This window comes from Xiphophorus maculatus, chromosome 4 (genome assembly GCF_002775205.1).
Source record: "Xiphophorus maculatus strain JP 163 A chromosome 4, X_maculatus-5.0-male, whole genome shotgun sequence".
NCBI classification, from domain to species: domain Eukaryota; kingdom Metazoa; phylum Chordata; class Actinopteri; order Cyprinodontiformes; family Poeciliidae; genus Xiphophorus; species Xiphophorus maculatus.
In genome coordinates, this window is record NC_036446.1 from 8,946,846 (window position 1) to 8,974,698 (window position 27,853).

Genomic DNA, 27,853 nt, shown 5'->3' on the forward strand with positions numbered 1-27,853 from the left:
ATAGTAGCGGTTTGAAAATATACCAATCTTGCTGCAAGCAATATGCAAAACTAGTCAGTTATAACGTTCTAAGAAATGAGGACTTAACAAAAAATTAATTCCCTGTAAGCCAGAACAGGTTTTACATCAAAGCTAGCGTTTTGAAGAAATTTCCACATTTGTCAGAAATCCTGACAGAAAAACACAAAGAACGTAATTAACCAGTTGGAGCGAGACCTGGCAGTGGGAAAGCGCCTCTAGTCACTTCCAAAACAAATGATAATGGAACAGCTGTAGACTATTCATCAAGATTAGACTTCAGTTCAGATCTTTTGCAAACCAGGATTTTGAGCAAGTACCTTGCTGATTTGAACAATTAAAGAGTTATTATTCACTGACCATTTTTAATAATAAATAATTAATAAGATGAATTAATAATTAATTAATAAGATATTCAAAAACAAAACCAAAAGTTTTGATTTCATATGAAATTTTTCAGTACTTCTGTTGAAAGTTCTTTTTACGCTATTCTAAATGGTTCTCTCATGACCCAGAGGTTTACCATAAACTAATCAAGTGATAAAAAAAATAGTCAACTGATTTTTCCAACTGGGATATCTTACCTTACACCAAATGTATTTTTATTTTAAACCGTTACAGCAAGACAACTTCAAATAAGTTCATGTTTGCATCATGGCTCAGAACTTTATGCATTTACTTTTGAGAAGTTTAAATATTTTTTTCCACATAACATACCTTGTTTCAGAAAAATGGAGGGATTAGTGGAATTTCTTTTCACTTTATTAGGAAATGGATCAGATTTTAATGAAACTATGTAGTATCAAAGTTCTGGCACAAAAATATTTCTGATACACCAAGAAATATTTTTAACACCGTTTCCATTCACTGCTGAACTAAATACTATTCCTGTCAGCAACCACAGCAAGTCTATTTTTTCCCCTGAAAGTTTCAGATTGAAGAACTAATTATTTACAACACAGATAAGCTATCTTATTAAAAGTTATCTAATTTCTGAAAGTAAATTCAAAATATCACATTTTAGAAATCTGAACAAGGTTAGAGAATTTTTAATTTCAAGATTTCCTTGTACCTTTGCTCACTTAACCTTACAAAAGTATTTACCTCCATTGAATCTTGACATGCAACAACAGCAAATCTAATATTTTATTAGAATTTTATGTAGTAAACAAACAAAATAGAACATAATTATGAAATGGAAACGCATCCATGGTCTTCTTCCTTATTCTTTTTGTTAAGCAAATAAAAAATGCACTCTGCATCTCTTTATGGTGGTGGCAGCATCATGCTGTGAGTCTCCTTTTGTTCTGCTGGGACAGGTAACAGGGTGTGAATACTTTAGCCATCCCCTGTAATATGGAGTTAATTTTCTCCCTATTAGACAGAGCATATTTAGCTCTAGTTTTTCTATAAGCTTGAAAACTTGTGTAGCAATTTTAACTTAAAAATATGAATCTACAAAAGTGGCTTTCAAAGGGTGATTTTCAAAAGTCTGCACAATGGACACAAAATAGCCCCGTGATGTGATTAATTTAAGAAAAGCAGTTTATTTTCTAAAAATAAAATGGATCATTCTGCTGTAAAATATCTGTAAAGTAACAGCAGTCTGTAGTGTCCTAGCAATATGACTGCTTTATTTCCCCAAATAGGTCTCCTCTACTAGTTAGGATAAGTGAAAGGGTACAAATGAAAGAAAAACTGCAGTCTGCTTTTTGTCAACCTTATCTTTTAAAAATGTTGTTGACATGCCACCAAAATTTGCTGAGATCTTTTAAACCGTGTTGGTGAGTCTTCACAGACAAAATGCCACCACCTCTTCCTTTTCACAAAAAATATTCACATAACTCAAACAACTGTAAACAGTAATTATTTTTAAAAATACATAAATAAGTGATGGTTTCTCAACTGCACCATCTCATCATGTCTCAACAACTGATCACATTGTTACGAAGACAAAGTCCTTATTTCTTCACCACCTTTTCCAGATAACCAATAAATCTTCTTAGGTTGACTTTGATGTTGTCCAGCACACACAGCTGCTGAGGGCTGTATTTACCCCGGCCTTCTTTACGGATCTATTAAGAAAAGGAAAGATGGATAAGTATCTTAATGTATTGGAGAGATGAGATCCTGAAATAAATTTTATTGGAATATTTTTTGGAAGTCAAAAGAATGACCTAATTACAAAAATTGCCTAAACTATATGTTAGTTCATCTCTACAACCTTTGCCTTGAAGACGGGCTGAAGTGTCTTAAGTGCAGGCAGTAAGTTGAGGTTTTTAGCCGCCATTTCTGCCTCCTCTCCATCAGCGAACACATCAAACAAAGCGTCGAGCGCTTCTCCGTTCACAACCAGATCGGAATCCCTCGTAGCGACTTGAAGCAAGGCATTTCCAATCATCTGCAGGAGCAAAGGTTCTCAGAGAAGGAGCAAACATTTGGGCACAAACAAAATAAAAATGGAAGAAGTGGTACCTGAAGGGTTTCCACTGTGCCCTTTTCTTTGGCTAATGTGCCTCCAGTGATTCCTAGGATGGCGACGGCGTTAACCCTCACACTGACAACATCGCAGCGGGTGGCTGCCTCGCTCAGACTCATCAGCTGTTGGGGGGTCATGCACTGAACAAACAAAAACACGACAGAAAAAGCAGCCATTCAGTCATAGGGTTGTTTTCCAAGTTGGAAATAGTGTTGGGTTAAAGCTTCTAGTCAGAATCACTAAATATAGTTTGTAACCTACAGAGGGACACACAATGCTCAGTTTGTTTTTGCTTTGCAATTCGTCCGTTAAAAGAAAGATGATTCAAAATTCCTGTTTTGTTCATGTTTTTAAATCAGAATACTTCTTTGAAAGAGTGTTTATTTTCATTGTGTAAAGCTGCAAGACAAAAACTTTTAGAATGCTACACAGATTTAGACAACATTAATAAAAATGATTCTTGCATCTCTTGTGATGTCATCAACCTAAATATATGCTAAGCAGAACCAGCAGGTCATTCTCCATAGTATCCTTTCTAAGACTTTCTCATTTATAAAACTCTGCTGTGAAAAGAAATACACTGCTAGACAGTTAAATATTTTGAAAAGCTATGCTACAATATGCAGTCTAAAAATGATGAAATCTTAAATGTATATTTCTGATTACACTGAATAGTACTGTATTTTGTACCTGGCTGATGTTTTTGGAGGCAATTATCTGCAGGAGAGAGCGCATGGCGCTGATGACGGCCTCAAGGAACTCCTCATCTTTTGGGATTTCTGCAACAGAAAAAAGTTTAAATGTCAGTTCTGCTTGTTGCTTTCACACATGCCTATGAACACTAAACTGGTAAAGTATCAAAAGTGCTAAATTGCAAAAATATCGACAAGAATCTGAGACCTTCAGCACCAAAGACCAGTGAGGACAGGTGCTGTGCTGCTCCCTGCAGGGCTGCCTCACCACCCAGAGACTCTGCATCCATGGTGGAGAGTATGCTGTGGAGGCAAGTCAGCGCCCGGGACTGAACCCGCCGCATCCTACACAAAGAGGAGGCGTTTAGTTTATACGGTGAAAAGTTAAAAGCTGCAACCAATTTTGAGTTGATGAAGACGAGTACCGCCTGCTCAGGCTTCTCCAGGATGAGTTCTCTTGGCACACATTGGTGGCTTCCTCTCTGGGGAAGGATGTTTTTTTGAGAACCTTGAATCCAGAGAAGAGAAAACATATTACAATGCAATCAAAGCATGTATGTGGGAGAAGCTAAGTGGGGTTCACTGCATAATCAGAAACAAACAGTTCCTTCCACAATATTCATCAAGTAACTACTGAACATACAGTACAACCACAAATGTAGGTTATTACATGTGTCAGAAAAACACAACATAAAAAAGGAAAATGACACATGACAATCACATTAAGATGTTTTTAATATAGAATAAAAATATGAAAAACATTTTGCATTTGTATTCAGTATTTGTATTACTTTGATGCGTGGACATAAAATTTAATACAGTGGTGCCCAAGTCCAGTGCTGAAGAAAGCATGTTGGAAATTGAAATAGATCTGGAGATGTTCCACTATCTAGTTTTCAGATTGTGATTAGCTATCCTCATGTGTGCAGATGGTAATGTTTAATCATTGGCTCATGTGTATCAGTATGAATTAATATTTAACACATCAGTCACAAAACGGGTCATGAAGAAGGAGCAAACTATGAAAGGAAGTGTGACTTTTAGCCCACAAAATGCCATACTTTTCAGATGTTTTATTTGTTAAAAAAAAAAAATTCCCATTTTCTTCCTCTTCAATATTAGGCACTCCTTAAAGTCCACTGAAAATTTTTGAAAATATTCAAAGAGCTGTTTCTTTTAGGCTTGCAACCACAGCTGCAAAGATGACAGCTTAACCCACTTTAGGCACTTGTCAACACTCTCTGTCTCTGTAATGAATTCTTTCTCTGCATGTAGTGACAGAGGTGAGGTGTGATTGAGGAAGCAGAGTGCTGTTTGCCTTTTCTGGTATGCTGTGGTTGATCAAGGCCCCTTGAACCTCAGCTGATAAGCACAGTGGAGACATCAGACTGGACAGTCCGTCGCAGAGCCCGTCAGGACCCAAGTCACTTTCATCGCTGCTTGACTCCTCCTCCCACTCGTCATCAGAAGGATCTAAACAGTAGAAAAGGAGAGCAATAAAGAATACTTTAATGTTCGGAAATCACCCTGGCAATACGTTTACTGGTCTAACAGCCGCTCAGAATGACAAATCCACACTTGGTGGCCATGTCACAGGAAATACATTTTAGATGAAAGTGCCTGGGGTCAGCACTGCTGTCCGTTCCCTCAACACTCACCGTCAGAGCAGCACATGTTGACAATGATCTCCAAGGACGTTTGCTGGGCTGTCAGCAAGGCCGTTGCCTCCCTCAGCTCCTCCTTACCCCTCTGGACACAAACAAACAGCAGCATGAGTCAACATCCCAATACAACTATGACTGCTAGCGCTGCTATCGCCCAGTCTGATTCCAGCCGCTCGCTACAGAGGAGCGATTTATTCCTGCTGATGTACTCGAACACGTCAGGTTGCACATTTCTGAGCTGGGTCGTGGTGACAGCCTGCATAGAAAGTAGCTGATGGAGAAACTTGGCTTAAGCTACGCTGCTATATTTAGGGCCACAATGAATGTGTGTGTTTCAGTAGTATTATGCCTGAATAGTTTAATATTTTAGAGGGGAAATTGTGGAACGTCAACATGATCTTGGGGTTCTGTTCGTGACCGAGCCGTGAGGGACAGATCTGTCTCGCCGGGGTTGAGTCAGCCAGTCACCAGTCCCCAAATGACCCGCGATGCGTCTACTCCACAGTTTGTCTGCACCGTCGGCCTGGTGTTGCACTTCCGGATGACTCATGTGTTGCCTTTCCACCTGTCATTGGTGGGTAGCTCTAAAGTCAAAAAGCAGGCCGCATATTTCCCATGAACAGCATCACATCTCAATCTAAGCTACAGGCAATCTATGAGACGTCTGAGAATCACTGTGAGGATTTTTCCATACAAGTGGATCCAGTTCTTAAACAGGGCAGGTGCTTGATTCAATTCCTAACTGGTTCCAGAAAAGAACTAGTTTGTTTTCACAACCTGAGATTTTTCAAAGAGCTTCAAAGTTATTAAGCTACACAAATCATATAATTTATCTCAGCAGAGTTTATAGACTTTTCCCACAGTAAAATTTCTAACTTTTCTTTCTCTTCAAACTTTTTCAGCTCCAAACAAAACAATACAAATGAACCAAGAAAAGAGTTTCAATTTGTTAGTATATGAAGTAATTTACTACACTTATTAATAATGTCTGGTGGTAGTATTCTACACAGAGACATACAGGACAAACAACCATGCACACGCACACTCACACCTAGGGAGAATTTAAAGAGACCAATTAACCTGACAGTCATGTTTTTGGACTGTGGGAGGAAGCCGGAGTACCCGGAGAGAACCCACGCATGCAAACTCCATGCAGAAAGACCCCAGCCGGGAATCGAACCCAGGACCTTCTTGCTGCAAGGCAACAGTGCTACCAACTGCGCCACTGTGCAGCCCTCAGTAAACCTGCAAACAGATATCACCACCATAATTTATGAATGCTGTTAACAAACAGTCTTTGTGAAAGCTTCAACATCACAAAGGCTGATGTGGACACTGCTGAGCCACATCAGCAGCGTGAAAACAGGACTTGACTTATTTGACTCCACCTGAGGATATGAAGTGAACAAAAGATCTGTCAGAAGTGGTGTTGATGGATTCAGGGGAAAATAACCAGATGTGCACTGACCTACTTAAACTCTGATGGATGATGACAAAATAAACTGTGAGAAGATAACAGACATTCAGCTTGTGGTGTTCTGATTCCATGTTTTATTATTGTTGAAGCAGTTTTATTGCAAAAGTATTTACACCCTTTTAATTTCTCCACATTTTGTCATATTACAACTATAAACTTTAATGTATTTTACTGACATTGTAGATAATTAGGTAGCTAATTTTCTATTGTTAGAAGCGGAACTAAAATTAGCATTTAAGCTAACATTAGCTTTATAGCTAACTCAGTTTGACTTAAAAGCATGACTGCATTAAAGCTAGTATTAGCCTAATTGTTTTAAAAATGAAACAGCCAGCATACTTTTCACACCCCGGATCTAAATGTTTCCTTTAATTTTAAATTTTCTGAGTCATATCTCAATCGGTTCTTGAATCAATTTCACACAGAGAGTAAATATTTTTGCCCATTCTTCTTTTGCAAAACAACTCAGACTGAATGAGGTTTTAGGTCTGTCCTTTGATTAGGCCATTTAATTTTGAACATGTTTTGATCTAAACCATTTCATTGTAGCTCTGGCTGGATGTAAGACTTTTCCGGCGTGATTTTCTTCCAGGATTGCAAAGAATCAGTTGAGCATGATGCTGCCACCACTATGTTTCACTGTGCTGTTGATGTGCATATTTTATGCAGGCCAGAAACTTGCATTTTCGTCTCATCTGACCAAAGGACCTTCTTCTGCATGTTTGCTATGTCCCCTCTGATTAAATTACTAACAGTGCTGTTATATATGTGACTTCTAAAGGCAATTAGATGCACAAAATTTTATTTAGGCGAGTAACAAGGACAGTTTTCTGGTTTGGTCAAGAAAATAAAACAAGTTTCTTATTCTAATATAACAAAATGTGAAAAAGTTTAGAGGTGCTTTCTGTAGCAACCAGTGTGTCTACTTACAGGCAGCAGGTCGGAAAAGTCAGTGTCAACCTTTATAGTTTTTCCATTCTTCTTCTTCATGGGTGCGTCCTCCTCGTCCATCTCCTCCTCAGCGGGCTCCGCCGCTGCCTCTGCCTGTTCTGCTTCGGCCACAGGAGCCGTGTTTCTGTGGTTAGCCTCTTCCGCTCGTCTGAGTTCAGGTATCAACACCCCTGCGTCCAAATCCAGACACTGTGACAGGGTGGCTACCACAGCGTTGAGGGTCTGGGCTTGTCGGGCCGCAAGCAAGCTGGTCTTCATGTTCCACAGCGTACCTGAGAGACAAGGCAGGAAATCAGGAGATTCTATGGAAATATACACTGCAGTTTTTGGGCCACCTTAAAAAGTGAAAGAGACAATTATGACAAGAGATGAATTTTACCTGCAGCTAAAGTCCTGAGGAGAATGTGCGCCATGCCTGGCTGAGACGACAGCAGCACTTTTTCTAGGGCTTCAAGTACTGCGGCATTCATGCTACGCAGCAGCTCGGGGTTGTCCTCGGTCACAGTGTGCAAACAGTGAGCTGAGAAACACAAACAATAAGAGTCAGATTCCTCCAACTGAGACGGCAGATTAGCTTATAATACCTTAAAATCAACTGAGATGAATATACCCATTAAAAGCTCACTGAAATGCGTACGTATCGACTCTACTTCTAAAATAAAATACACTAAAGCATGCTTACTGTCAAACACTTTGGGGTTATTTACCTGAATTTGTAGCATCTCATCCTTTAAAAACAGCTTTTTAACACCTGGAAACTGTAGACAGCAGCTGAAGGATATTTGGGAGAGAAATTTACTTCCTATTTCTGACTAATTTTTTTGTTTTAGTTGCTTAATAATCTTGTATTTTATTTCCTTTCTGTAAAATTCAGAAAAAAAACAGCTAGATGAAAAATGAAAAGTTTTACAGCTAAATGTCTTTTCTATTAGTTTAGGGAAAAATGTAATAACCTTCTTTCAGCCAGCTAACATGTGGTGTGCAGCAACAGATGGGTATGGGGCAATGCTGACTTACTTTATGCTACATACAGCCAGTGAAAACTCACTTTCTCTAACCCAGTAGAACAAATGGGAATAAATGGCAACAATGATATTCTGTTGTTTGATGTTTTAATGTTTTCTGAACAGTTTGTTGTTGAAGATGAGAATTTGTTCTCAATCAACTTATCTGGTTAAATAAAAAAAAATTCAAGTAAATCTTGATACCAGTAAGTGTCCCAATCAACTTATCTGGTTAAATAAAAAAAAATTCAAGTAAATCTTGATACCAGTAAGTGTCCCATGCTGGTATGGGATAGGTTTTTAAACTTTTCCACCACCTGACATTTTGGATATAAAAACAATACAAATAAACTAAAAGGCAGTTTAAATTCACCAAGTGTCAAATGCCTACCAGAAACTTTAAATGAAGAACTTAAAAGGAAATCCTGTTAACTAGAGTAAATGTTCTGTCAGACCTACCAGCTGATATGGACAGCTCCACGTTGTGAGGGTGTCTCTCCAAGCAGTGGACAACCATGTCCAAAAGGCCGGATTTGTTGAACAAAGACACTGCCTGGCTGCTGCTCTCACTAAATGAACGACAGATGGATGACACAATCAGCTGAAGAATTGAAGATTTAGCAGGTGTACACCTAAACGGTGGCTGCAGGGTGGCCACAGTCACACAATTAACAGTGAAATTCTTTGAATAGAACTTGATTTTGTTCTAAATATTCCTGATAGTGGAATGATTAAAAGAAATATCAAATAGAAATAACTAAATATGTATCTCTTGACTTATTCTGATTTTAAGAATGGAGAAAGATCTGTGTTGCAGCAGAGTAACAAAGCCACAACAACATCTTTAGGGGAGGAAATAAATCAATAAAAACCCTACATACCAACTTGTTGGCTTACCAGAGATTCCACAGTAGGTTTACAGCTTCAATGGCCACTCCTTCCACAGGATTGCTCTGGTCTTTCATTGCAACAGCAGCAGTGTCGAAACCAGTACAACACTGGAAAGAAAACAACATTCTGAGCAAGGAAGCAGCAGATACGTACACTGTATTTGTCACTTTAATAAAGTACTGCCTTTGGTTCAAAATGTCAACACCACATAATAAATTTCACTGCAAGTCAATTTTTTGTTTTTGCTTCTGTGAATACAGTCTTAAAAACAGGGTTGGTATACTTCTCCCACAGTAAAATTCAAGCACTTTTCAAGTATTTTTAGATGGGTTTTTAAACTTTTCCAGCACTCAACATTTTGGAGATAAAAACAATACAAATGAACTAAAAAGCAGTTTAAATGTGATATAATGTGATATAATTTACTGTTATTAATTATTATTATTATTGAAACAATCCAAACAAATCATGTTATGGTAAATGACCTTCCTTGTCAAAATGTAAATGCTTATACGCAATATACAAAAAATATTCTTGCTAAGTTTTCTGTCATTTAGGAAATAAAAATAATTCTGGTAATTCTAACTAACCTAAAACAAGAGACGTTTAGTCTGATTTCACTTTAGACAGTAAGAAAGAAAATGTGTGTGTGTGTATGTCTTATTATACAGTGCATGAAAATGTCTACTTTCAACTGTTTCCAAATTTAGGCTTTTAATCAAATGTTTAGTTAAAATACCAAGCACTTTCAAGGACTTTAAACAGAAATCAAGTACTTTCCAAACTTTGAAAATTACCTGTTAGAACCTTGTAAAAATATATTACTCCCTGTGTGATTGATTGACATCCAGTTCCTGCAGATGTTACAGTCTACAGATGAAGAGGAGCCAAGAAGATGCAGTGAGCTAAAAGCAGCAGTGGAGTCTCACCTCTCGAAGCAGTGCCGTCAGCGGCGTCATGATGTCGTGCCTCACCATGTCTTCGCACACCTCCTGACCTCCGCATGCACTCAGATTTCTGTGAGGCAGACACACACTCATCAGTAACTCAGAGGAGATCCTGTGTGAGTAGCAAAGCTAAAAAAGCAAAGCTTGCTGATCTGTTGCACAAAACCTCTGACTGCTTTATACTGAAAGAAGTGCTGAGGGAAGAAATGTGTTTCATGTGCAAACATAATGAAAAGAAAAGATGAAGATCTCTGAACATTAAACAATCAAATTCTGAATAATGTGGAGCATATCCTCCCAACTACTTACTATTTGCTTTTTGTACACCATAGTGCCCCTAGCACAATACATAAGTACACATTTATTTAAAAAAAAAAAAAGATTATGTTCACTTACAGTACACCAGAGATGAAACTAGAAAACCCAGAAGGGCTTCTTTTTTCTATTTTTAGCACAGAGCCTTTTCGAAACAGAAGTATGCCATTATTAGAACATGATTATTCTTCAGCTTGGTGTCCTCTGTGGTGCAGATATTTTTTCTTTTAAATTTTGTTTTGTTGCCATGTCTGACATGTATTTCTTAGCTAAATCCAAGAGGTTTTTTTTACAGCTTAATGTTGAATAAAAACAACTTAAGGAAAGATTTTAAAAAAAGAATGAATGGAATGTGTAATGTGTCCAACTTTACCCAAAGAAAATTTAGCGGCATTACGAAAGACGAGCGGAGATCCCGCTGCGCCCTCACCTGAGCGCCCCAGTGGCCGTCTCCCTGACGGCCAAGCTGCCGTCCAGCAGCATGGGGCCCAGCCGTCTGACTGCGTCCCTCTGGAGGAAACCGGGAATGGCCTGGCTCTGCTGCACCACCCGAGAAATGCTGGCACATGCAAACTCTCGAATATCTGCACTGGGACTCTGCAACTGGAAATAAAAACGCAACTTGATATTAAATCGAGGTTACAATTTTTTTTTTATCTTTTATTTGAAGATTTCCTTACTGTTTCCAAAAGCAAAGTTGAAGTGAAATGTTTGGAGATTGATAGAAGGATTTTAACTTTTTTTTAAAAAAAAAACTTTACTCCTTCAGTATTAAAATATTTTTCACCAAATGTTTTTATTGTATATTGACGCTTAATAGGAAAGAATTCACAAGCTTTTATCAAGAAATACATTAGGCTCATAAAAAACATCAATAGTTGTAGATTTAGGTAGCTTAAGCTATTGCAGTGGTTCCCAAAGATTTTCTTCTGGGCTCACAGGAGTTTCTGAGCTATAGACCCAACACATCAAATATTTTGATCAATTCCATGCTCCTTCATGCTTAAAAACAGATAATCACCAAGTCGCTCCTAGATGTTTGGAGTTGCATTTTAAAAACATTTTTAAATCATCCTTTATTCACTGCTGTGCTTTTATGAAAGATCAACCAAACATATTTGACCAAATTTCAATGCTGGCATAAAAATATGCAATCATATTAGATCTTTCATGTGTTTCTTTTTCTTTTCTGTCCTAACAACAGATTATTGTTCTTTTATAAGCAGAAACCCTCATGTCTGCTTGCTGCACTTTCTCAGCAGCAGGCCTTGACTGAGAAGATGTCAGCTGGACTGTGGTCTCAATGACTTCATAAATATTTAAATTTTGTTCTGGTATGTGAGGGATTTTTTGATGCAAAGTAATTATGACAGAAAATGTTTCCCCTTTCAAAACAGAATTTGATCAAAATGACAGAATGACATCAGCTCCCTCCATCCTCATCATCTATTTCACATGAGATCATTGAAATTATGCTTGCAGGTCATTTTGTGAGTTAATTCATTATAAGTCAATTATAAAACACACACAAAAATGTAAAGCCATCACTGTTGAAAAATAAGATTTCTGTCGGTCTATAAAAAAAAATAAAAGTTATTTTTTTCCAAAACGTGCTTCTGTTTTGCTATTTTAATCAACACTAAAAACATTCCCTTTGCAGATAAGAAATTAATTTCATTCAATACAAAAATGATGATATTGATATCACGTAAAAGAATTAGGTACTTGATTTTGAATTATTTCCTTAGAGAGAAAAAAAGTCAGATTAATTGGTCCTAATTCTCTATTGTACATTGCTCTATACTGCATATTAATATACACAATAAGGGCAACACAAAGTGCCTTATATAAGACAAAACACACAAACAACCATAAGGCAAGAATAATTATATAAAATTGTAACACATATGCAAAGAGGTATTCTTCTACTTAAGTGATAAAGCACTACAGCAATTATTTTTTATATAATTAGTAGTAAGAGTTTGTGTGTTGTGTATTTATTTTCTGTACAGTACGCATACTGACACCTGGTTAAAGGGACATAACCCCAGCCCGACATGTGACCGTGGACAAATAACCTAACACTGTCAATCACTTGCTAATCAATAATTCACATAACACACACCCCTCAGATCGGTGCGTTTCATAGTTATAACTTTAAACCCCCGATACGATCGTGGTCCTACTTTTTCCAGCAGCTCCGCAGCCGGACAGCTTTCCTCATCGTGCTCTTCGTCCGCACCGTCCGCTTCCTTCACAGCGTTCACCGACAGGCCGACAGAGTTGAACTGCGGCCGCTTAAACTTCGTGGTTTTACTTTTACCCATTTTGATCTGTTTCTAGGTGCTCATGTGACAAGATGTCTGTGTCTTCTGTCCGAAATGTCGGCGATTACACTGCCAGCAGCCCGCAGACCCAGGCTAGCTGGAAACCATGTGGAAGAGTCAACGCAGACAGCCGGAAAGAGATCGTCGTTGACGGAAAGCGGTCCCGCTTTGTCGCAACCAAGAGAATTGTTCCTGCGTACGTTAGTGCGTCCGTCATATTGTGGGTGGCAGGTTCTAAACTTGCCACTCCTGCTTTTCTTGCTTTGTTTTCATTAAAGCTAACAAAATCCATGGCCATTCAAGCATGGATTTCCCCAGGCACTTCAGGAGATATTGGATTGAGCATGTACAGTTTGGCTTAAAAAAGAAATTAAATAAGAAAAACAAGAGGAAAGATAATTGTAGCAAACCACAGCCAGAAACTATATTTAAAAATCTAAGAGAAGGCAAAAAACCCCCCCAAAAAAACACATTTTCACACTCTGTGTGTTTATTAGGTAAATAAATTTAAAAATAGAAACATTTAGATAAAATACATGCTCAACTTTAGAAACAGAAATAAACACATCGAGACTCGATTCGTAAAATACATCAAGGGTCAGGTGAGCATATCAGCAGCTTCAATGATAACATCACAGCCACACTTTTAAAAAGCCTCCATTTGTCCATTTCTTCATTCTAAATCATCATGATGATATCCTCCTCAGCACTGCACCTTGTCGCTGATGCTCAGGCTGCTTGAAGGACCGATGAGAGGTCAACAATTGATGAAAACTAACTGAACAGAGCAACCTAGATGGTAGTCACTGAATGTTCGGTCGGGGTTTGAGAATGAGTTTTCCCGTCTGTCAAGACATTTCAATAAAATATTGTTAAATTCATAGAAAGATGAAAGATACATTTTCCAGGAATCGACAATCTTACATCATCACAGGACATGTTGTATTCTGCTAAAACTGTCCGGCAGCGGGCAGCAATTCTGGAGGTGCAAACGTCAAGGAAATAACCACGACCAAGAATGTAAAAAAAACAACAAAAAAACCCCATTCTTTTTAACTCAAAGCAAAATGAGCTGTTCCACATTATATTTACTGCAGCAGAAAAAGGATACATCGAGGGTGCCACAACTCGTTTGTGTATCCCAGCAAAGAAGAGCGCTATTAGGGTGATGCAGCTGATGGTGAAGAAGGGATGATTCCAAAGTGATGAAAGAAAAGAAACCTGCAAATCAAGGAGGGAGAGGAGCAGCGTTAGGAAAGTTCGATAGGACAAAGTTTTACTTTTTGTCTCTCATCTGATCAAAACTCAGGAGTAATTTTTGGTTACATTTAAATCCCATAAAGAAAAAATTCTCTTGAAACTCACTGGAATTTAGCTGAAATCAGGTTTAAAGTTATTTAGATTTTTTTAAATAATCATATATGTAATCTTTAGAATTGCAAATCTGTGTCATCTGCATAATGCAAACATCATGAACACAATTTAACAAACCTTCTGAGTGTCAGGGTCTATTAACCAGTTCCAAGCCCCTGTGGCTGTGCAAACAGACACCACTATCAAAATCACTGGAAACAGAGATAAAAGAAAAACATTACAAACAACATATTGTAGTGACTATTCAGGAATTTAGCAAAGTTGATGCATCCCTACTGACACTGTATATTCCCTAAACACCAAGCAATGGAATCCTCCTACATACGTGCAGTTATAAGACACAAGTAATAAAATCAATTACTCTACCTTCAATATAAAGTTGCTTGAATATAAAATGAAGGATATATATATTCTCTTAGAATTTCTGCCTTCAAAACACAGCAAAAGTCTCAATTTAAAACATGTAGGAGCTTGTAATATGAAAGTTTTTTTCCAAAGCAAAAATTGCTTGTTTTAACATGCAGCTATTATGAAATGTTTGCTAACATACATATTATGCAAACTGGAATCCTGTCCTAATGTTAAGATTGTAGGAAATATACCTAGATGTTTGCTTGTAGTAGAGCTAAATCATCAACCAGTGGTGTAGATTAGGGTGCCAGAAGGACCAGCTCAACATATGATTTATGAAAGCATGTTTGTCAGAATCAGAGCAACTGGGTGCAAATAAATATGGTGACAAAAACCCAACTACCCGTTAACACTTCCAGAGCGGCAGTCTGTCTGAATGTGCAGCTCATTTAAATGCACATTGGTATAACTTAATAATAACATTCCTTGGGAGACAAAGTTGATTAACTAGCCACTTGTCTCTCTGTATAAAATCTATGAAACCCTCATTTCCTGTCCACTACAGTTCCAGAGACAGCTACCTCCATGTAAGGAATACTTATATGTCCTGAAATGATGGTGATTTTTTAGATACATATTTTATGTTCATAAACATTTAGAAATACAGAAACATAGTTTGGAGTACGATAGCCATCCTTCTGAGATAACCTGAAGTCAGTCACAATTGGCTAAAAATGTTTCTCATTTTAGATCAACGTTTCTCAATTCCGGTCCTCAGGCCCCCCTGCCCTGCATGTTTTAGGTGTTTCCCTTCTGCTACACACCTGGATTGAATCTATGGGTGATCAACAGGTTTCTGCAGCAGTTGATGGTCATGCAATCATTTGAATCAGCTGCTCTCGAATAGAGGCACATCTAAAACATGCAGAGCAGGGGGGCCCGAGGACTGGAATTGAGAAACGCTGTTTTAGATGATGAAAACATCCAGTATTCTTTATCTTGTCAAACAAGTAGCGCCATCATACAATCATGCAATGAGTTTCCTCTCCATCTTTAAATGCTACTGTAGTAACTCAACTTTGTGCATTACAGTGGTATATGTTTCTGCAATGAGCTTCTCTAAGCCTTAAAGTCTAAGCCTTAACTGATAAAAGAAATCATTAGTCAAATAAAACCCATGTTGTTCTGCCGAGCATCATATTTCTATGACCTTAAAAGAGATTTCTGCATTTGCTGCTATTATTCTGCATAACCAGAGACACGTTTTATAAGTGAAGGTCACTTTGCTTTGGGAATATTTATATTTACATAAACTGATTAACCTTTCAAAGCTAATGTGAATATTTAACTTTAAATGCCAGTATGCTTTACCCTGAAGATGCTGGAAGATACATAATGTTTCACGTCAGCAATAGCAGGTACTTACTTCTCCACCTGCCTGTTGCAGGTTGTAAACAGGAGATGTACTCCGTTAGCCTCCTCTCAAAGGCCTTTAGGTCTGTTGGAATAAGGGACACGTTCAAATACAGTTACAGTGAACATCAGAGATGTAGGACAGACTAAAAGCTTTTCTGGTGACAAGCTCTGAGTGGCTGTCAATAAACTGGGACTTTGATATAATGTACACATCAATACAAATGCTCAGTTTAGAACATTTTTATTTCTAATTTAAGATACGTAAACACAGAAAATCACCGTAAAACGTTAATGTTGTTATAAAGTCTGACATGACGCTCATTAATATCAAAGAATAGATGTTAAACTACACAATTGTCAACTAAAGAGAAACATCTCCCTGCTAAGCTAGCAAGTATGCTAATAACCCTAGCCAGCCTTTATACCAGCTTCTATTTCCCCTACATCACAACCTCTGATTCATCTTTTATATTTTCATTTAAAAATCTAAATGACTCCTAAAATAGATTTCAATTTGGGTAAAATGAACTACTTTATGGTTTTGTTACCTTCGGCCTGCTCCAAAGAATTCATGTCTTAAGCCGACAACAGCAGTGCGCTGTTTGGTTGTGCCTCTGCTTCCCGTCTCAAATGAAGGACTGACCTGCTGACCAATCAGAATGGGCTAAATCCTCAACCATAATTCTATTGGATGGAAAGCTCAGAAGAGGGCGGTCCAAACCGTAATGTCTTTTTCTGATTTGAAACGTCACAGATTGGGGACGGGCAACAGGTGGCGCTGTTTCACGCTGAATTAAATCTCAGACGTCCAATAATGTCCCTTTGTTTTCCCCATTCAAACACCCCCCCTATATATATATATATATATATATATATATATATATATATATATATATATATATATATATATATATATATATATATTTATATAATCACAATCATTGCTTAATGATTGTGATTTAAAGGTGTTTTAAACTGTAATGTTCTTTATTTCCATAGAAATGTTACTTGAGAATACTCATACAGGAAGAAGAAATGTTGAATAGTTAGGATTTAAGTTTCTCCTGTCTTAAAAAAAGAACACAGGTTTTTCATATAAGATTTGTACAAAATAAAGGCATTACACAAATATATTGATGTTATTTAGCAGTTTTACATTCTGAATAAAAACAAAGGAAGAACATCTGCTAAAAATACACGATAAGCCCCAACTTTGGTACATTCTTTTGTGATATTTGGTTTTGTCATGTAATAAACACATTCAATGCAGTCATTTAAAAGCCAAAGCACAAGGTTATTTGGTATCTTCTAGATTGTGTAGGACACCTTTTTGTTTGCAGGCTTCATTTTATTCTGTGTCTTTACATTAAACTGCTCCTTCAGGATTTGATCAAGCTCATCCTCAGTTATGTTTCTCATATCCAACAAATCCACCCCTTCCTCAGGTTTGTAGGTGACCTCACTGTAGGTCCAGCCAATCAGAGCTTTGAATCCTGTCGGTGTTTGCAGCGAGCAGATGGACTTGTTAGTGAACAGAGAGGCTGGATTTGTTTGAAGTGTGTGGCTTTTTTCTGCAAAATGTTCTGGCTCTCGAGGCTGCAAGGTGAAGCAGAAGATCTGATATGTTTGCTTCCTGTTCACCAGGCTGGATTTGGCAAATTCTGGATTGAGAACCTTTGGTGTCCTGCCTGTCTTCTCCAGGATCCACGTGTCCTCCTTTTTGGTAAGTCGAAACACGCCTGCTGCCTGCGGTTGGTCCTTTCCAGAGATGAGCTCCAGTGGCTCCCAGATCTGAGACGAGACCCCAAAGCTTACATCTGCTATATAAGCCTTCCCATCAATGATAACCTTGTTGATGAGATGATTCTCCCCAGGTGGAAAGTCATTGGTGATAGTGTTGAAAACTCTGCCACCCAACATTGTGGAATTGAAGCCCATTTTTCTCAGCACCCATCCAAACAGGTAGTTGTTCTCAAGGCACCAGCCTCCACGACTGCTCCTCACCACCTTATTGAAAATAGTCTCCAGGTCCATGGTGATCCACTCTCCACAATGAACGCTGAGGTTTTCAAAAGGGATCGACATGACATGCAGCTTGTGGATGGACTTCAAAGTTGCGAGATCCATTTTATCAGAAGGGCCATGGAAGCCTATTCTTTGGAAGTACTCCTCCAAATTCATCTTACCTGTAAAATGTAAGATGTTAGAGTTATTTATTAAGACAAATTTACACAAGTGAAAATGTGCACACTCAGTTGGAAACGCTCCTGTTTTAGCTTATAGTTTGTTTCTGTTTTTAGCAACTATGTAACGTACACATCTTCCAAAATACAACCCACAACAATGAACAAAGTAAAAACTATTTACTCACCCAAGCAGTCAGAACTACTGAAGAACTTCCGACTAGTACGGCGCTGAGATATGATATATGGCAGCGATTGAATTAGTTGATCATTTGCTAAGTCAGAATAATGAAGAGACAGAGTACAACCAAGCGCTTGTGCACAAGAACAGTGGCACACCTTGAACTGTAGATTTCCCAAAGCTGCAGACTTTAGACCTGCTATACCCTGAAAGCTGATTGCACCATCAAATCTGATCCAAGGTGCATTGAAAAACAGATGACATATGCAAAAAGTGAATCTCATATACATTCAACACACAGAGATGTAAATCTTTATTTTCTATTGGTTTCTCAGAAAATCCATCCATCCATCTAGTCAGTCAGTCCTTGCATGGCTGCAATAGCATTACTCTTCTCCAGCAGTCAACAGGCAAGATGCAGGGTACCACTTGGACATGTCACCAGTCCAGTTTTGCAAAGCGATTAAATACTCAAAACAAAACAAATTTTATTACTTCAATGAATCTTACTGACGTTAATTACGTGAAATGAAACTTTACTGTAAAATGATTTAAAGAGGAGTTGCGCATACAAAGGAAGCAGTGAGCTAAACATCGCAGTTTAAGTACAAATTGCCCTTTCTAGTATTTATTCTAGATTAAATATTGACAGTGTGCGTCCAAAAAAAGATTGAGAACTTTCTGTCTGGATAGTCAGGAGGATTTGGGCAATCACTTGTTACACAAAGCTATATGTGCAAGCTCACAATAGAACTCTTTCTGGCACAATCATCAGTAGTGTGCAGGTTTCAGTAGTCTTCAAAAATATGAAATATGCAAACTGAACAGAAATCAGAGCATGAAAATCCTAAACTCTCAGAAAGCAGTAAATACTTAAAATGTTAGTCCAGTTTACAACAAAGAAAGGAATAAATCTATATAATTAATTAATATATCACTATAAATATGTTAGAAATAATTGCACTTTGAATTTTAAAAGTTTAACTTGAAGATTATGAAAGATTTGATTACTTAACAATTACTCTTCTTATTTTATTGGTATAACACACACAGTTGACCTTTCATTAATATCAGTAGTTTTGCATTTCTTCAAAGTGGAGTTATTTACAGTAAATCAATATGCTACATCTATAAAGCACATTTAAACTTTTTTCAACTAATATATACTAATATATATGATAATGCTATGTAAAACTGTTGGGTTAATGGTTTCCAAACTCTTTTGGAGGCTTTTCAAAGGGTGTAAAATGTTTTGTTGCACACAGGTTTTAGTTTGTTCTGCAGCTTTATATTAAACTGTTCCACCAGGACTTGATCAAGCTCATCCTCTGTTATGTTTCTCATATCCAACAAATCCACCCCTTCCTCAGGCTTGTAGGTGACCTCACTGTAGATCCAGCCAATCAGAGCTTTGAATCCTGTCGGTGTTTGCAGGGAGCAGATGGACTTGTTGGTGAAGAGGGAGGCTGGATCGCTCTGGATTCTCTGACTTTTCTCAATGAAATGATCAACCTGTCGAGGTTCCAGGGTGAAGCAGTAGATTGGCTTCGTCTCCCTCCTGTTCACCAGGCTGGATTTGGCAAATTCTGGATTGAGGACCTTTGGTTTCCTGCCTGTCTTCTCCAGGATCCAGATGTCCCCCTTATCGATGAGACGAAACACGCCTGCTGCCTGTGGTTGGTCCTTTCCAGAGATGAGCTCCAGCGGCTCCCAGATCTGGCACGACACCCCAAAACTTACATCAGCTATATAAGCCTTCCCATCAATGATAACCTTGTGAATCAGGTGAGAATCAAGAGCACCAAAGTCATCAATGATCCTATTGAAAGCTCTGGAGCTCAATGTTGTGGCATTGAAGCCCATTTCTCTCAGCATCCATCCAAACAGGTAGTTGTTCTCAAGGCACCAGCCTCCACGGCTGCTCCTCACCACTTTATTGAAAATAGTCTCCAGGTCCATGGTAATCCATTCTCCACAGTGAATACTGAGGTTTTCAAAAGGGATCGACATGACATGCAGCTTGTGGATGGACCTCAAAGTTGCAAGATCCATTTGATCAAAAGGGCCATGGAAGCCAATTCTTTGGAAGTACTCCTCCAAATTCATCTTACCTGTAAAATGCAAAGTACTGACACAATTATGTCTCACAGAAATCTGTTGTAGTCATTATAATCTAATTTAGCACATTGTGCTTTTAAAAAAATCATTCTGCCTTTAACAGTGCAACCATAAATCTCACTATATTTTATAGGGATTTTATAAGCAAACAAGCCAAAAGTAGTACATAATTGGAAAGTGGAAGAAAAATAATAAATGGTTTTGATTTTTTTAAACTCAAAAGTGTATGCAACCAAATTTATTTCCCCCCATGTCAGTACTTTGTTCAACGAGCTTTTACATCATCAATATCAGATTTATTTTTGTTAAGCGATGTTGAAAATAATGTATCATTTTCCTAAGCATCACAATAATGCGCTACTTTGTGTTGGTCTATCCCAAAGGATCCATATGGTTCTCAACTGTCTGACATACACAGGTATTTTAAAACTCAGAAGTATTACCCAGGATAGCATCTACAGCTGCACATGTAAAACTAAAATAATAGCCATTAGCATAATAAAAGTCATTAGTATCATTTTATGGTTACAACTAAATCAAGAAAATGTAACCTAAATAAAAACTCGTAGGAATCGACCATCACGAAAAGATGGTATTTGACTACCAGCGCTTAATACACAGTACACAGTTCACCGATCGATCTGGAAAACCTTTGTTCAGTGTTTTAAAATGAACTCTTACCTTCAAGGGATGACATAACAGCCTGTAGCTCTGGGAGTGTAGTCGCTGTTTGGTGCTGATAACACAGATAACTGCTTAGTTCTCTAAATGTGAGGCCTCCCTGAAACGTGTGGCTAAGAAAAAAACAAAGCAAAAAAACTCGATTATGACCACTAGAGGGCTCCGTAGACTGCCACTTTAAAATAACTAAACAGAGCTTTTTTTCCTTCTACATTTGGTTGCACGCCATAATTTATAGCAATTCAAGGAATTGTGTTATGTTTTAAATGTGTCATACAGAAGTTAGAAGAAGATTCAAGAATTTTCTGTAGTTAAATATTTAAAATATGTCCACTTTTATTCTGAAAAAATACCAACATTTCCGGTTCCATAAAACGTCATTTTATTGAACTAATCAAAATTCGACTTATTGATGATACGATTGAGTTCAACTGATTAATAATTATGTTTAAAGTGACAAATTTTAATTTTTATATTTTGAACTTATATATATGCAAAACTCGTTGCATACCGCATACCAATACGGCGACAAAATCATAGACCTAGATTACCTAGACACCGCGCGACCGCCATATTGCTAGTGGTAGTTACTGGAGGTTATACTGTAATGTTTAGCTGACTCCCCCATGTCACACTGAGATATAAATCTCCAGCAAGAAGGCCCTTGCTTTTTAAATCCAGGAGTCTTTCCGCATGGAGATTGTATGATCTCTACAGTTACGTGTGCAGGTAACCCAGTTTATCTCACAGTCCAAACGTATCACTGAGTGTGTGTGCATATTTACTTATCCTGTGTAGGCGTGCACGCCTGTGTGTGTGTGTGTGTGTGTGTGTGTGTGTGTGTGTGTGTGTGTGTGTGTGTGTGTGTGTGTGTGTGTGTGTGTGTGTGTGTGTGTGTGTGTGTGTTTGTGTGTGTGTGTTGCTCTCTGATCTTTGTGGACCAATGACTGCTGTTGATGTCTAGCTTGCCCGTTACCTTACAAGGGAAAGCAGGTATAGGCAATAGACTATGCATTGATATAACACCTTATTTTTTTAGTATTATACCATTAATTATTATTTTTAGCATAATATATAGAATTATTTATTTTATTATTCATTTCTGACACAACAAAATAACTACAACAAACAGTTTAGCTATGATTTAAATTAAGTATAACTAAGTGGTTTAATTGAGCACATTTTGTTTATTTTTTGTTCCCTACACTATTCAATATCTGTGACATATTATTCCACATTAAAACAATTGAAAAATTCGTCATACAGGTAAAAACAGCAGGTTGTAAGCATAGTTTTGTTTTGAAAGATCTTGCCACTCGCAAAATGGCGAACTCTGCTAGCGAACCGCTTTTACAGGCCAATAACAGCGTCTACACTTCTTACGTCTATGCGTTTCAATGATCGGACGTGAATACGTAACAAACCAGGCAGCTGTACAGGGAAGTGCTCGCCGGACTGCTCTACCTGCTGCTCTCAGTACAGTGGGCATTTCTCTCGTTGTGTACCAGCTTTTGAAGAGGTGGGTGGCATTAATTAATATCTGAGCAGATAGCTACGCACATTACAACGGTATGTAGGCTAAGGCTGGGCTGTTGTGCGACTTGGAGCTTTCCAAACAGTAGCAAAAATGTAATGTGATTTACTGCAAAAAATATTTTTCGTGTATCCTTTCAAATTTTGAGGAAAGCTTTAGATTTTCTGCAGTTTTCAGCTTAAAAGTTATGTCACAATATGTGCAAACATAAAGGTAATGCAAATATCCAAAAGTTGTTCTTCAACCACGTCTAAGCTACATGGAACTGGAAAAAAAAAAAGTATTTCCATATTTGAAGATCTGTTTAAAATGTGAGGCATTCATTTTTTATGCAGTGACCATAACTTCTGATATGAGAACTAATTTCACAACATAGAATCAAAGTTAAGGGCAAAGCTAAAGTAGATGTCATTGTCAGACTTATTGTATACTCCATTTAAAACAACAGAAGTTTGACGTGCAAACAAATAATAAAATAAAGACAATACAAGAACAAGTAAAATACAATTAAAATGAACAAAATAACTAGAAACACACTTAGATTTTAAATTCTAAAATTAGCGAGAAACCGGAAAAGAAGGCAGTGGAGAGTTTTCAGAACTGAAGTTGATGGTTCATCATACAGAGCATCACTGTAGTCCAGAATAAGAGGTGATGAAAGGATACAATTAATGAAAGGTGACAGAGTGGTGACCTGTGGGGAACGCCAAAACTGAGGAGTGCTGAAAAAATGAGTAACTCCCTATGAGGTACATCCATCCATCCATCCATCCATTTTCTGTTCACCCTTGTCCCTAATGGGGTCGGGAGGGTTGCTGGTGCCTATCTCCAGCTACGTTCCAGGCGAGAGGCGGGGTACACCCTGGACAGGTCGCCAGTCTGTCGCAGGGCAACACAGAGACATACAGGACAAACAACCATGCACACACACACTCACACCTAGGGAGAATTTAGAGAAACCAATTTACCTGACAGTCATGTTTTTGGACTGTGGGAAGAAGCCGGAGTACCCGGAGAGAACCCACGCATGCACAGGGAGAACATGCAAACTCCATGCAGAAAGACCCTGGCCGGGAATCGAACCCAGGACCTTCTTGCTGCAAGGCAACAGTGCTACCAACTGCGCCACTGTGCAGCCCTCATAGGGAGTAACTCCCTATGAGGTACAGTTTTAACAAAATTAGAGCTTTATGTTTAAAATCAACATGTTCTAAAATTGATACCAGAATATTTTGATATACAGCATCAAAGGGTTATGACAACTCTAAAAGAAGCAAAACACCAGAACTATCTCGGCCAACTGTTGGTAGTGATGGCTAGATGCGGTGGCATGAATTAAAAACTGTTAATGCTGATAAATAATAACTTTGTCTAGAACTTTACAGACATTTTAACTTTGATATTGCCCTAACTTGGAAAGAGCTCATAGACGAAGGTGTTTTTTTGTGCAGAAATTTGAAACTAATTTTTAGTATGGTTTTTAACGAGGCTGCAATACCAGTTTTAGTAAAAGATTTTCATTAAAAAAAAACAGGATTTTTTTTTTAGCACAAATTTCAGTCCAGTGCCAACTAATGAATCAGAGCAGAAATGTAAAGCCTGGTATATAATGTATATAACTTGAAAAGATCATTGTTGAAAACAGAGTGTCAGTTTTTCAATTCCGGCCCTTGAGGACTGAAGTTTGACACCCCTGCTCTTAACTACTCCTCTAAATTTCTCTAATCATCTAAATTCACAGATTGTCGCTCTTGCAATGGAAAACGAACAGATGGACAAAAATGTGTTTTTATTGACAGGAGGTTGTGGCTATTTTGGATTTCGGTAAGAACAATTTTCCATTTATTTATCAAAATTATTTAATTTAAGCAAAGTACACTATGCAATTCTGCTTAATGTCCACAAGATGGCATTGTCACGCTGTTTTTTGCTCCAAAGGTGTCTAAGAAAGTCTTTTACTTGGCGTATTTTGTTTATTGAAGTGTTTAGTCAAAGTAGAATATCTGTATAAGTTTTAATGAGATTCATATTCATTTGTTTATTTGCAGCCTTGCATGTGCTCTGCATAAAAGAGGAGCCAGAATCACACTTTTTGACACCGTTCCTCCACGCCAAGAACTTCCTGAAGACATGATGTTTATGCAAGGAGATATTTGTGAATATGAACAAGTTGAGAAGGCTGTGTTTGGTGTAGATTGTGTGTTTCACATTGCCTCTTATGGGATGTCTGGTAGAGAGCAGCTGAATAGACACCTGATTGAGGCAGTCAACGTTCAGGGGACGAAGAACATCCTGAGGGCTTGTGTGGAGAATGGAGTGTCAAGGTTGGTTTACACCAGTACTTTCAATGTGGTTTTCGGAGGCCAAGTGATAGAGAATGGCGATGAAAGTCTTCCTTATCTGCCGCTCCACCTTCATCCCGACCACTACTCTAGAACCAAGTCCTTGGCAGAGATGGCGGTGCTACAGGCAAATGGAGCAGCTCTGTTTGGTAGCCCTGGGGTGTTGAGAACCTGTGCCCTGCGCCCAGCAGGTATCTATGGGCCTGGTGAGCAGAGGCACCTGCCTAGGATAGTTAGCTACATAGAGAGGGGGATCTTTAGGTTTGTTTATGGTAGTCCCAGCAGTTTGGTGGAGTTTGTCCACGTGGATAACCTGGTGTCTGCCCACATGCTAGCTGCAGAGGCTTTAACTTCAGAGAAGCAGCATCGCTCTGCTGGCCAGGCCTACTTCATTTCCGACGGCAGGCCGGTCAATAACTTTGAATTCTTCCGACCTCTGGTAGAAGGCTTAGGCTACCCTTTCCCAAAACTCCGCCTCCCCATCTCTATCATCTACCTGTTTGCCTTTCTCACCGAAATGATTCACCATCTCATCGGCCCGTTCTACAACTTTCAGCCCCTGCTAACGCGCACCGAGGTGTATAAAACTGGAGTTACACATTATTTCAGCATGGCAAAGGCCAAAGCGGAGCTGGGATATGAGCCGCAGGAGCACAACTTGGACGAGGTGGTGCAGTGGTTCAAAAGCAGAGGCCACGGGAAGAGACTTCACGGCTCCGGCTTCAGGAGATTAATACTCAACTTCCTGTTTGTTTCTGCTTTTACTGCTGTGGTTTTGTCGTTTCTGCCGGTTGCTGGCAGCTGGTGAAAAGCTCTTCAAGCTGCAATCAGTCAATCAAAATAAACTTATACAGCAAAGTGTAACACAAAGTGCTTCAAATGCTTAATGAAGAAACAGATTCTTCTTCTTCTTTATGTTTTAATTGATTTAAAATCTTTGCAGAAATCAATCACGTGTTTCATTTGAAGCTAGAACAAAGAAAACTCTGGGACCAACCTGTCTTTGTTGCTTATAATGACTCAAACAACACTACCTCTCTCTGTTTTCATTCAGCCAATGGGGATAAAGATTCATAATTACATGTTTTATTGATATACTTTAACAGTATTATTAGAAGTTAATGCAGTCTGACAACTGTGATCAACATTCATTGTTTTTTTTTTTGTTTTTAAGTCAAACTCAGAATATTAACAATGTTTTAGGAATAAAAATATGATTTTGTATACTTTCTTACATTAAAGTTATGCTCTCTCAATAGGAGGTATTGATGGTAACTCGAAGCAATAAGCAGGATTTCCTTGGAAAGATTGCTTTTACAACTCTGACTGTACTGTGTTAGAAACAGGGCCGAGTTACACTGTATGTAATTGGATTTGAATGTGACTTTATTGGATTATTTTGAACTGAACTTGGACCAAATTAGATTCTATGCTTCTGCAGATGAATTGGCTCTCATTGTAAAGTGCCTTAAGATAGCTTTTGTTACACTTCCACACTATAAATAAACAGAATGCATTTGTTTGTACAGTGTAGTACTTACTTTTAGCGGCCATGTCCTTACAGCTAATGGAAACAGAAATGTGATGTTACGTTCTACTCTATATTGAAACGCTGCTAACTTGACCGTTGATCAGCAGAAAGCCATTGACAACCTGAGTTTTCACAAAATACTTAGTTGGAAAGTTGTAGAAAAGGTCAACTAGCAACAAGGATAAGCAGTTGCTAGTGGACTGAAAGGATTTTGAGAAAAAAGCCTATTCAGCAGGTTGAGGGATATTCATAAGGCGTTGACAGCAATTGGAGTCAGAGATTCAAGAACACCAGACTGAAGTATCCAGGAAATGATACAACTGTCACATTCCTTGTGTTAAGTCACTCCTGAACTACAGGCAAGATCAGAAGGAGTGTTGCTCAGTGGTCCAAAGTCGTCTTCTCAGCTACATTTTATATTTCATTTAAAAGGTAGGCCCAAAATCTGGATGAACAATGGGGAGTCACAGAATCCAAGCTTCTTCAGAGCCAGTGAGAAGTTTTCAGTCAGTGATGATCTGGTGAGTCGTGTCATCAGTTGGTGTAGATCCATTCACTTTTATCAAACCCACCAGGAAATCTTAGACCAGCTTTAAGCTAGTCTGACAGACCTTTTGAAAATGCTTATTTAATTTTCCTGCTGTACTTTTCAGTGAACAACACTGGCAAAAAGTACTAATATCTGCTTTAGTAGTCACTCTGCCGGACCTAAACCGAACAAACAATCTGTGGAGTTTTGTTAAGATGAGAGACATCTAACTGAACTACACAGTTTAGCAAAATGGACTGCCTTAAAGCCTCAGCATAAGCACAACTTAATTTCTCCACAGCATTGATGAGGTCTTGTAGGTAAAAGGAGCCCAGACTAAATATATGCCAATATATAATAATCAAAGCAAACAGAAATATAAGCTTACATATTAAATAAAATAACATGTTTCACTTTTTGATTTCATTTACTGAAATTGACCTGGTAAAGATTTTCTGATGCATTTGATATGTGTAGCCTAATATAGCGTTATAGTTTGGTAACAGGCGCTAAATGAATTTTTAGCGCTTGTTTTCAGATAAATCGTGCAATAGAGAAATAAAAAAAAGCAGAGAAACTCCTGTTGATCTCTGTTGAGTGAACGGCATTTCTGCTGCAGGAGGACTCGGACCAGGTGAAGCATGCTTTGTGGCGTATTTCAGTCTGCACAGGGTGAATGCAGATGTCCCCTTCTCTCTAAACTATTCTCTTCAGACTCGGGCAGCCCCTTGCTGAGTTGGTCGCAATCATTGTTTCTCTGCAGCATTAACCACATTCCAGAGAGGCGCATCGCATCCCGTCTCCTTCCCCACATTCCAGAGAGGCGAACGAGTCCCCCGCGTAAACAC

The 27,853-nt window shown here is 38.3% G+C and overlaps 4 protein-coding genes across 7 annotated transcripts; 1 reads left to right on the top strand and 3 right to left on the bottom strand.

The window, feature by feature from the left end:
* Window positions 1-1,051: 1,051 nt before the first annotated feature.
* On the bottom strand, window positions 1,052-12,914 carry heatr3 (HEAT repeat containing 3). The gene is made up of 15 exons (XM_005796121.3): window positions 12,625-12,914; window positions 10,869-11,041; window positions 10,106-10,193; window positions 9,183-9,283; window positions 8,745-8,854; window positions 7,661-7,801; window positions 7,261-7,553; window positions 4,848-4,938; window positions 4,508-4,662; window positions 3,615-3,697; window positions 3,398-3,534; window positions 3,188-3,276; window positions 2,494-2,637; window positions 2,243-2,419; window positions 1,052-2,093 (listed from the first exon to the last, which is right to left on the bottom strand). Exons 1-15 carry the CDS (start codon window positions 12,763-12,765, stop codon window positions 1,980-1,982), a joined length of 2,037 nt encoding a protein of 678 aa, XP_005796178.1. The 5' UTR covers window positions 12,766-12,914; the 3' UTR covers window positions 1,052-1,979.
* A 345-nt stretch (window positions 12,915-13,259) lies between these two features.
* On the bottom strand, window positions 13,260-16,734 carry cnep1r1 (CTD nuclear envelope phosphatase 1 regulatory subunit 1). The gene is made up of 6 exons (XM_005796122.2): window positions 16,455-16,734; window positions 15,917-15,988; window positions 14,257-14,330; window positions 13,877-13,986; window positions 13,690-13,744; window positions 13,260-13,610 (listed from the first exon to the last, which is right to left on the bottom strand). The coding sequence occupies exons 1-6, from the start codon at window positions 16,477-16,479 to the stop codon at window positions 13,569-13,571; spliced, it is 378 nt and encodes a 125-aa protein (XP_005796179.1). The 5' UTR covers window positions 16,480-16,734; the 3' UTR covers window positions 13,260-13,568.
* Window positions 16,735-16,876: 142 nt separating this feature from the next.
* nat1 (N-acetyltransferase 1) lies at window positions 16,877-19,465 on the bottom strand. Of its 2 annotated transcripts, XM_023332744.1 has the most exons (2): window positions 18,278-19,465; window positions 16,877-18,092 (listed from the first exon to the last, which is right to left on the bottom strand). In XM_023332744.1, the coding sequence occupies exons 1-2, from the start codon at window positions 18,558-18,560 to the stop codon at window positions 17,215-17,217; spliced, it is 1,161 nt and encodes a 386-aa protein (XP_023188512.1). In that variant the 5' UTR covers window positions 18,561-19,465; the 3' UTR covers window positions 16,877-17,214. The 2 variants fall into 2 exon arrangements, with proteins under 2 accessions (XP_023188512.1, XP_005796180.1); XM_005796123.2 differs by lacking the exon at window positions 18,278-19,465 and having other exon boundaries at window positions 16,877-18,270.
* On the top strand, window positions 17,549-26,473 carry sdr42e1 (short chain dehydrogenase/reductase family 42E, member 1). 3 transcript variants are annotated; one of them, XM_023332743.1, is made up of 4 exons: window positions 17,549-17,629; window positions 19,897-20,055; window positions 24,345-24,427; window positions 24,652-26,473. In XM_023332743.1, exons 3-4 carry the CDS (start codon window positions 24,360-24,362, stop codon window positions 25,751-25,753), a joined length of 1,170 nt encoding a protein of 389 aa, XP_023188511.1. In that variant the 5' UTR covers window positions 17,549-17,629; window positions 19,897-20,055; window positions 24,345-24,359; the 3' UTR covers window positions 25,754-26,473. The 3 variants fall into 3 exon arrangements, with proteins under 3 accessions (XP_023188511.1, XP_023188509.1, XP_014328396.1); XM_023332741.1 differs by having other exon boundaries at window positions 17,557-17,629; window positions 19,705-20,055; XM_014472910.2 differs by lacking the exons at window positions 17,549-17,629; window positions 19,897-20,055 and adding an exon at window positions 22,194-22,588.
* The last annotated feature ends 1,380 nt before the right edge of the window (window positions 26,474-27,853 follow it).

Excerpts from the sequence above, each read along its gene's own strand:
- heatr3 (XM_005796121.3), bottom strand. The coding sequence starts at position 12,765 with ATGGGTAAAAGTAAAACCACGAAGTTTAAGCGGCCGCAGTTCAACTCT. Across the intron at positions 9,284-10,105 it reads TGACGGCACTGCTTCGAGAG|TGTTGTACTGGTTTCGACAC; the intron begins GTGAGACTCCAC and ends TTTTCTTTCCAG. Across the intron at positions 3,535-3,614 it reads TGGAGAAGCCTGAGCAGGCG|GATGCGGCGGGTTCAGTCCC; the intron begins GTACTCGTCTTC and ends CTCTTTGTGTAG.
- cnep1r1 (XM_005796122.2), bottom strand. The coding sequence starts at position 16,479 with ATGAATTCTTTGGAGCAGGCCGAAG. Across the intron at positions 15,989-16,454 it reads TTCTTTGGAGCAGGCCGAAG|ACCTAAAGGCCTTTGAGAGG; the intron begins GTAACAAAACCA and ends TTATTCCAACAG. Across the intron at positions 13,987-14,256 it reads TAGACCCTGACACTCAGAAG|GTTTCTTTTCTTTCATCACT; the intron begins GTTTGTTAAATT and ends CTTGATTTGCAG.
- nat1 (XM_023332744.1), bottom strand. The coding sequence starts at position 18,560 with ATGTATATGAGATTCACTTTTTGCATATGTCATCTGTTTTTCAATGCA. Across the intron at positions 18,093-18,277 it reads CAGTAGTTCTGACTGCTTGG|GTAAGATGAATTTGGAGGAG; the intron begins GTGAGTAAATAG and ends TACATTTTACAG.
- sdr42e1 (XM_023332741.1), top strand. The coding sequence starts at position 19,774 with ATGATCAACCTGTCGAGGTTCCAGGGTGAAGCAGTAGATTGGCTTCGT. Across the intron at positions 20,056-24,344 it reads ATGATAACCTTGTGAATCAG|ATTGTCGCTCTTGCAATGGA; the intron begins GTGAGAATCAAG and ends CTAAATTCACAG. Across the intron at positions 24,428-24,651 it reads TGTGGCTATTTTGGATTTCG|CCTTGCATGTGCTCTGCATA; the intron begins GTAAGAACAATT and ends GTTTATTTGCAG.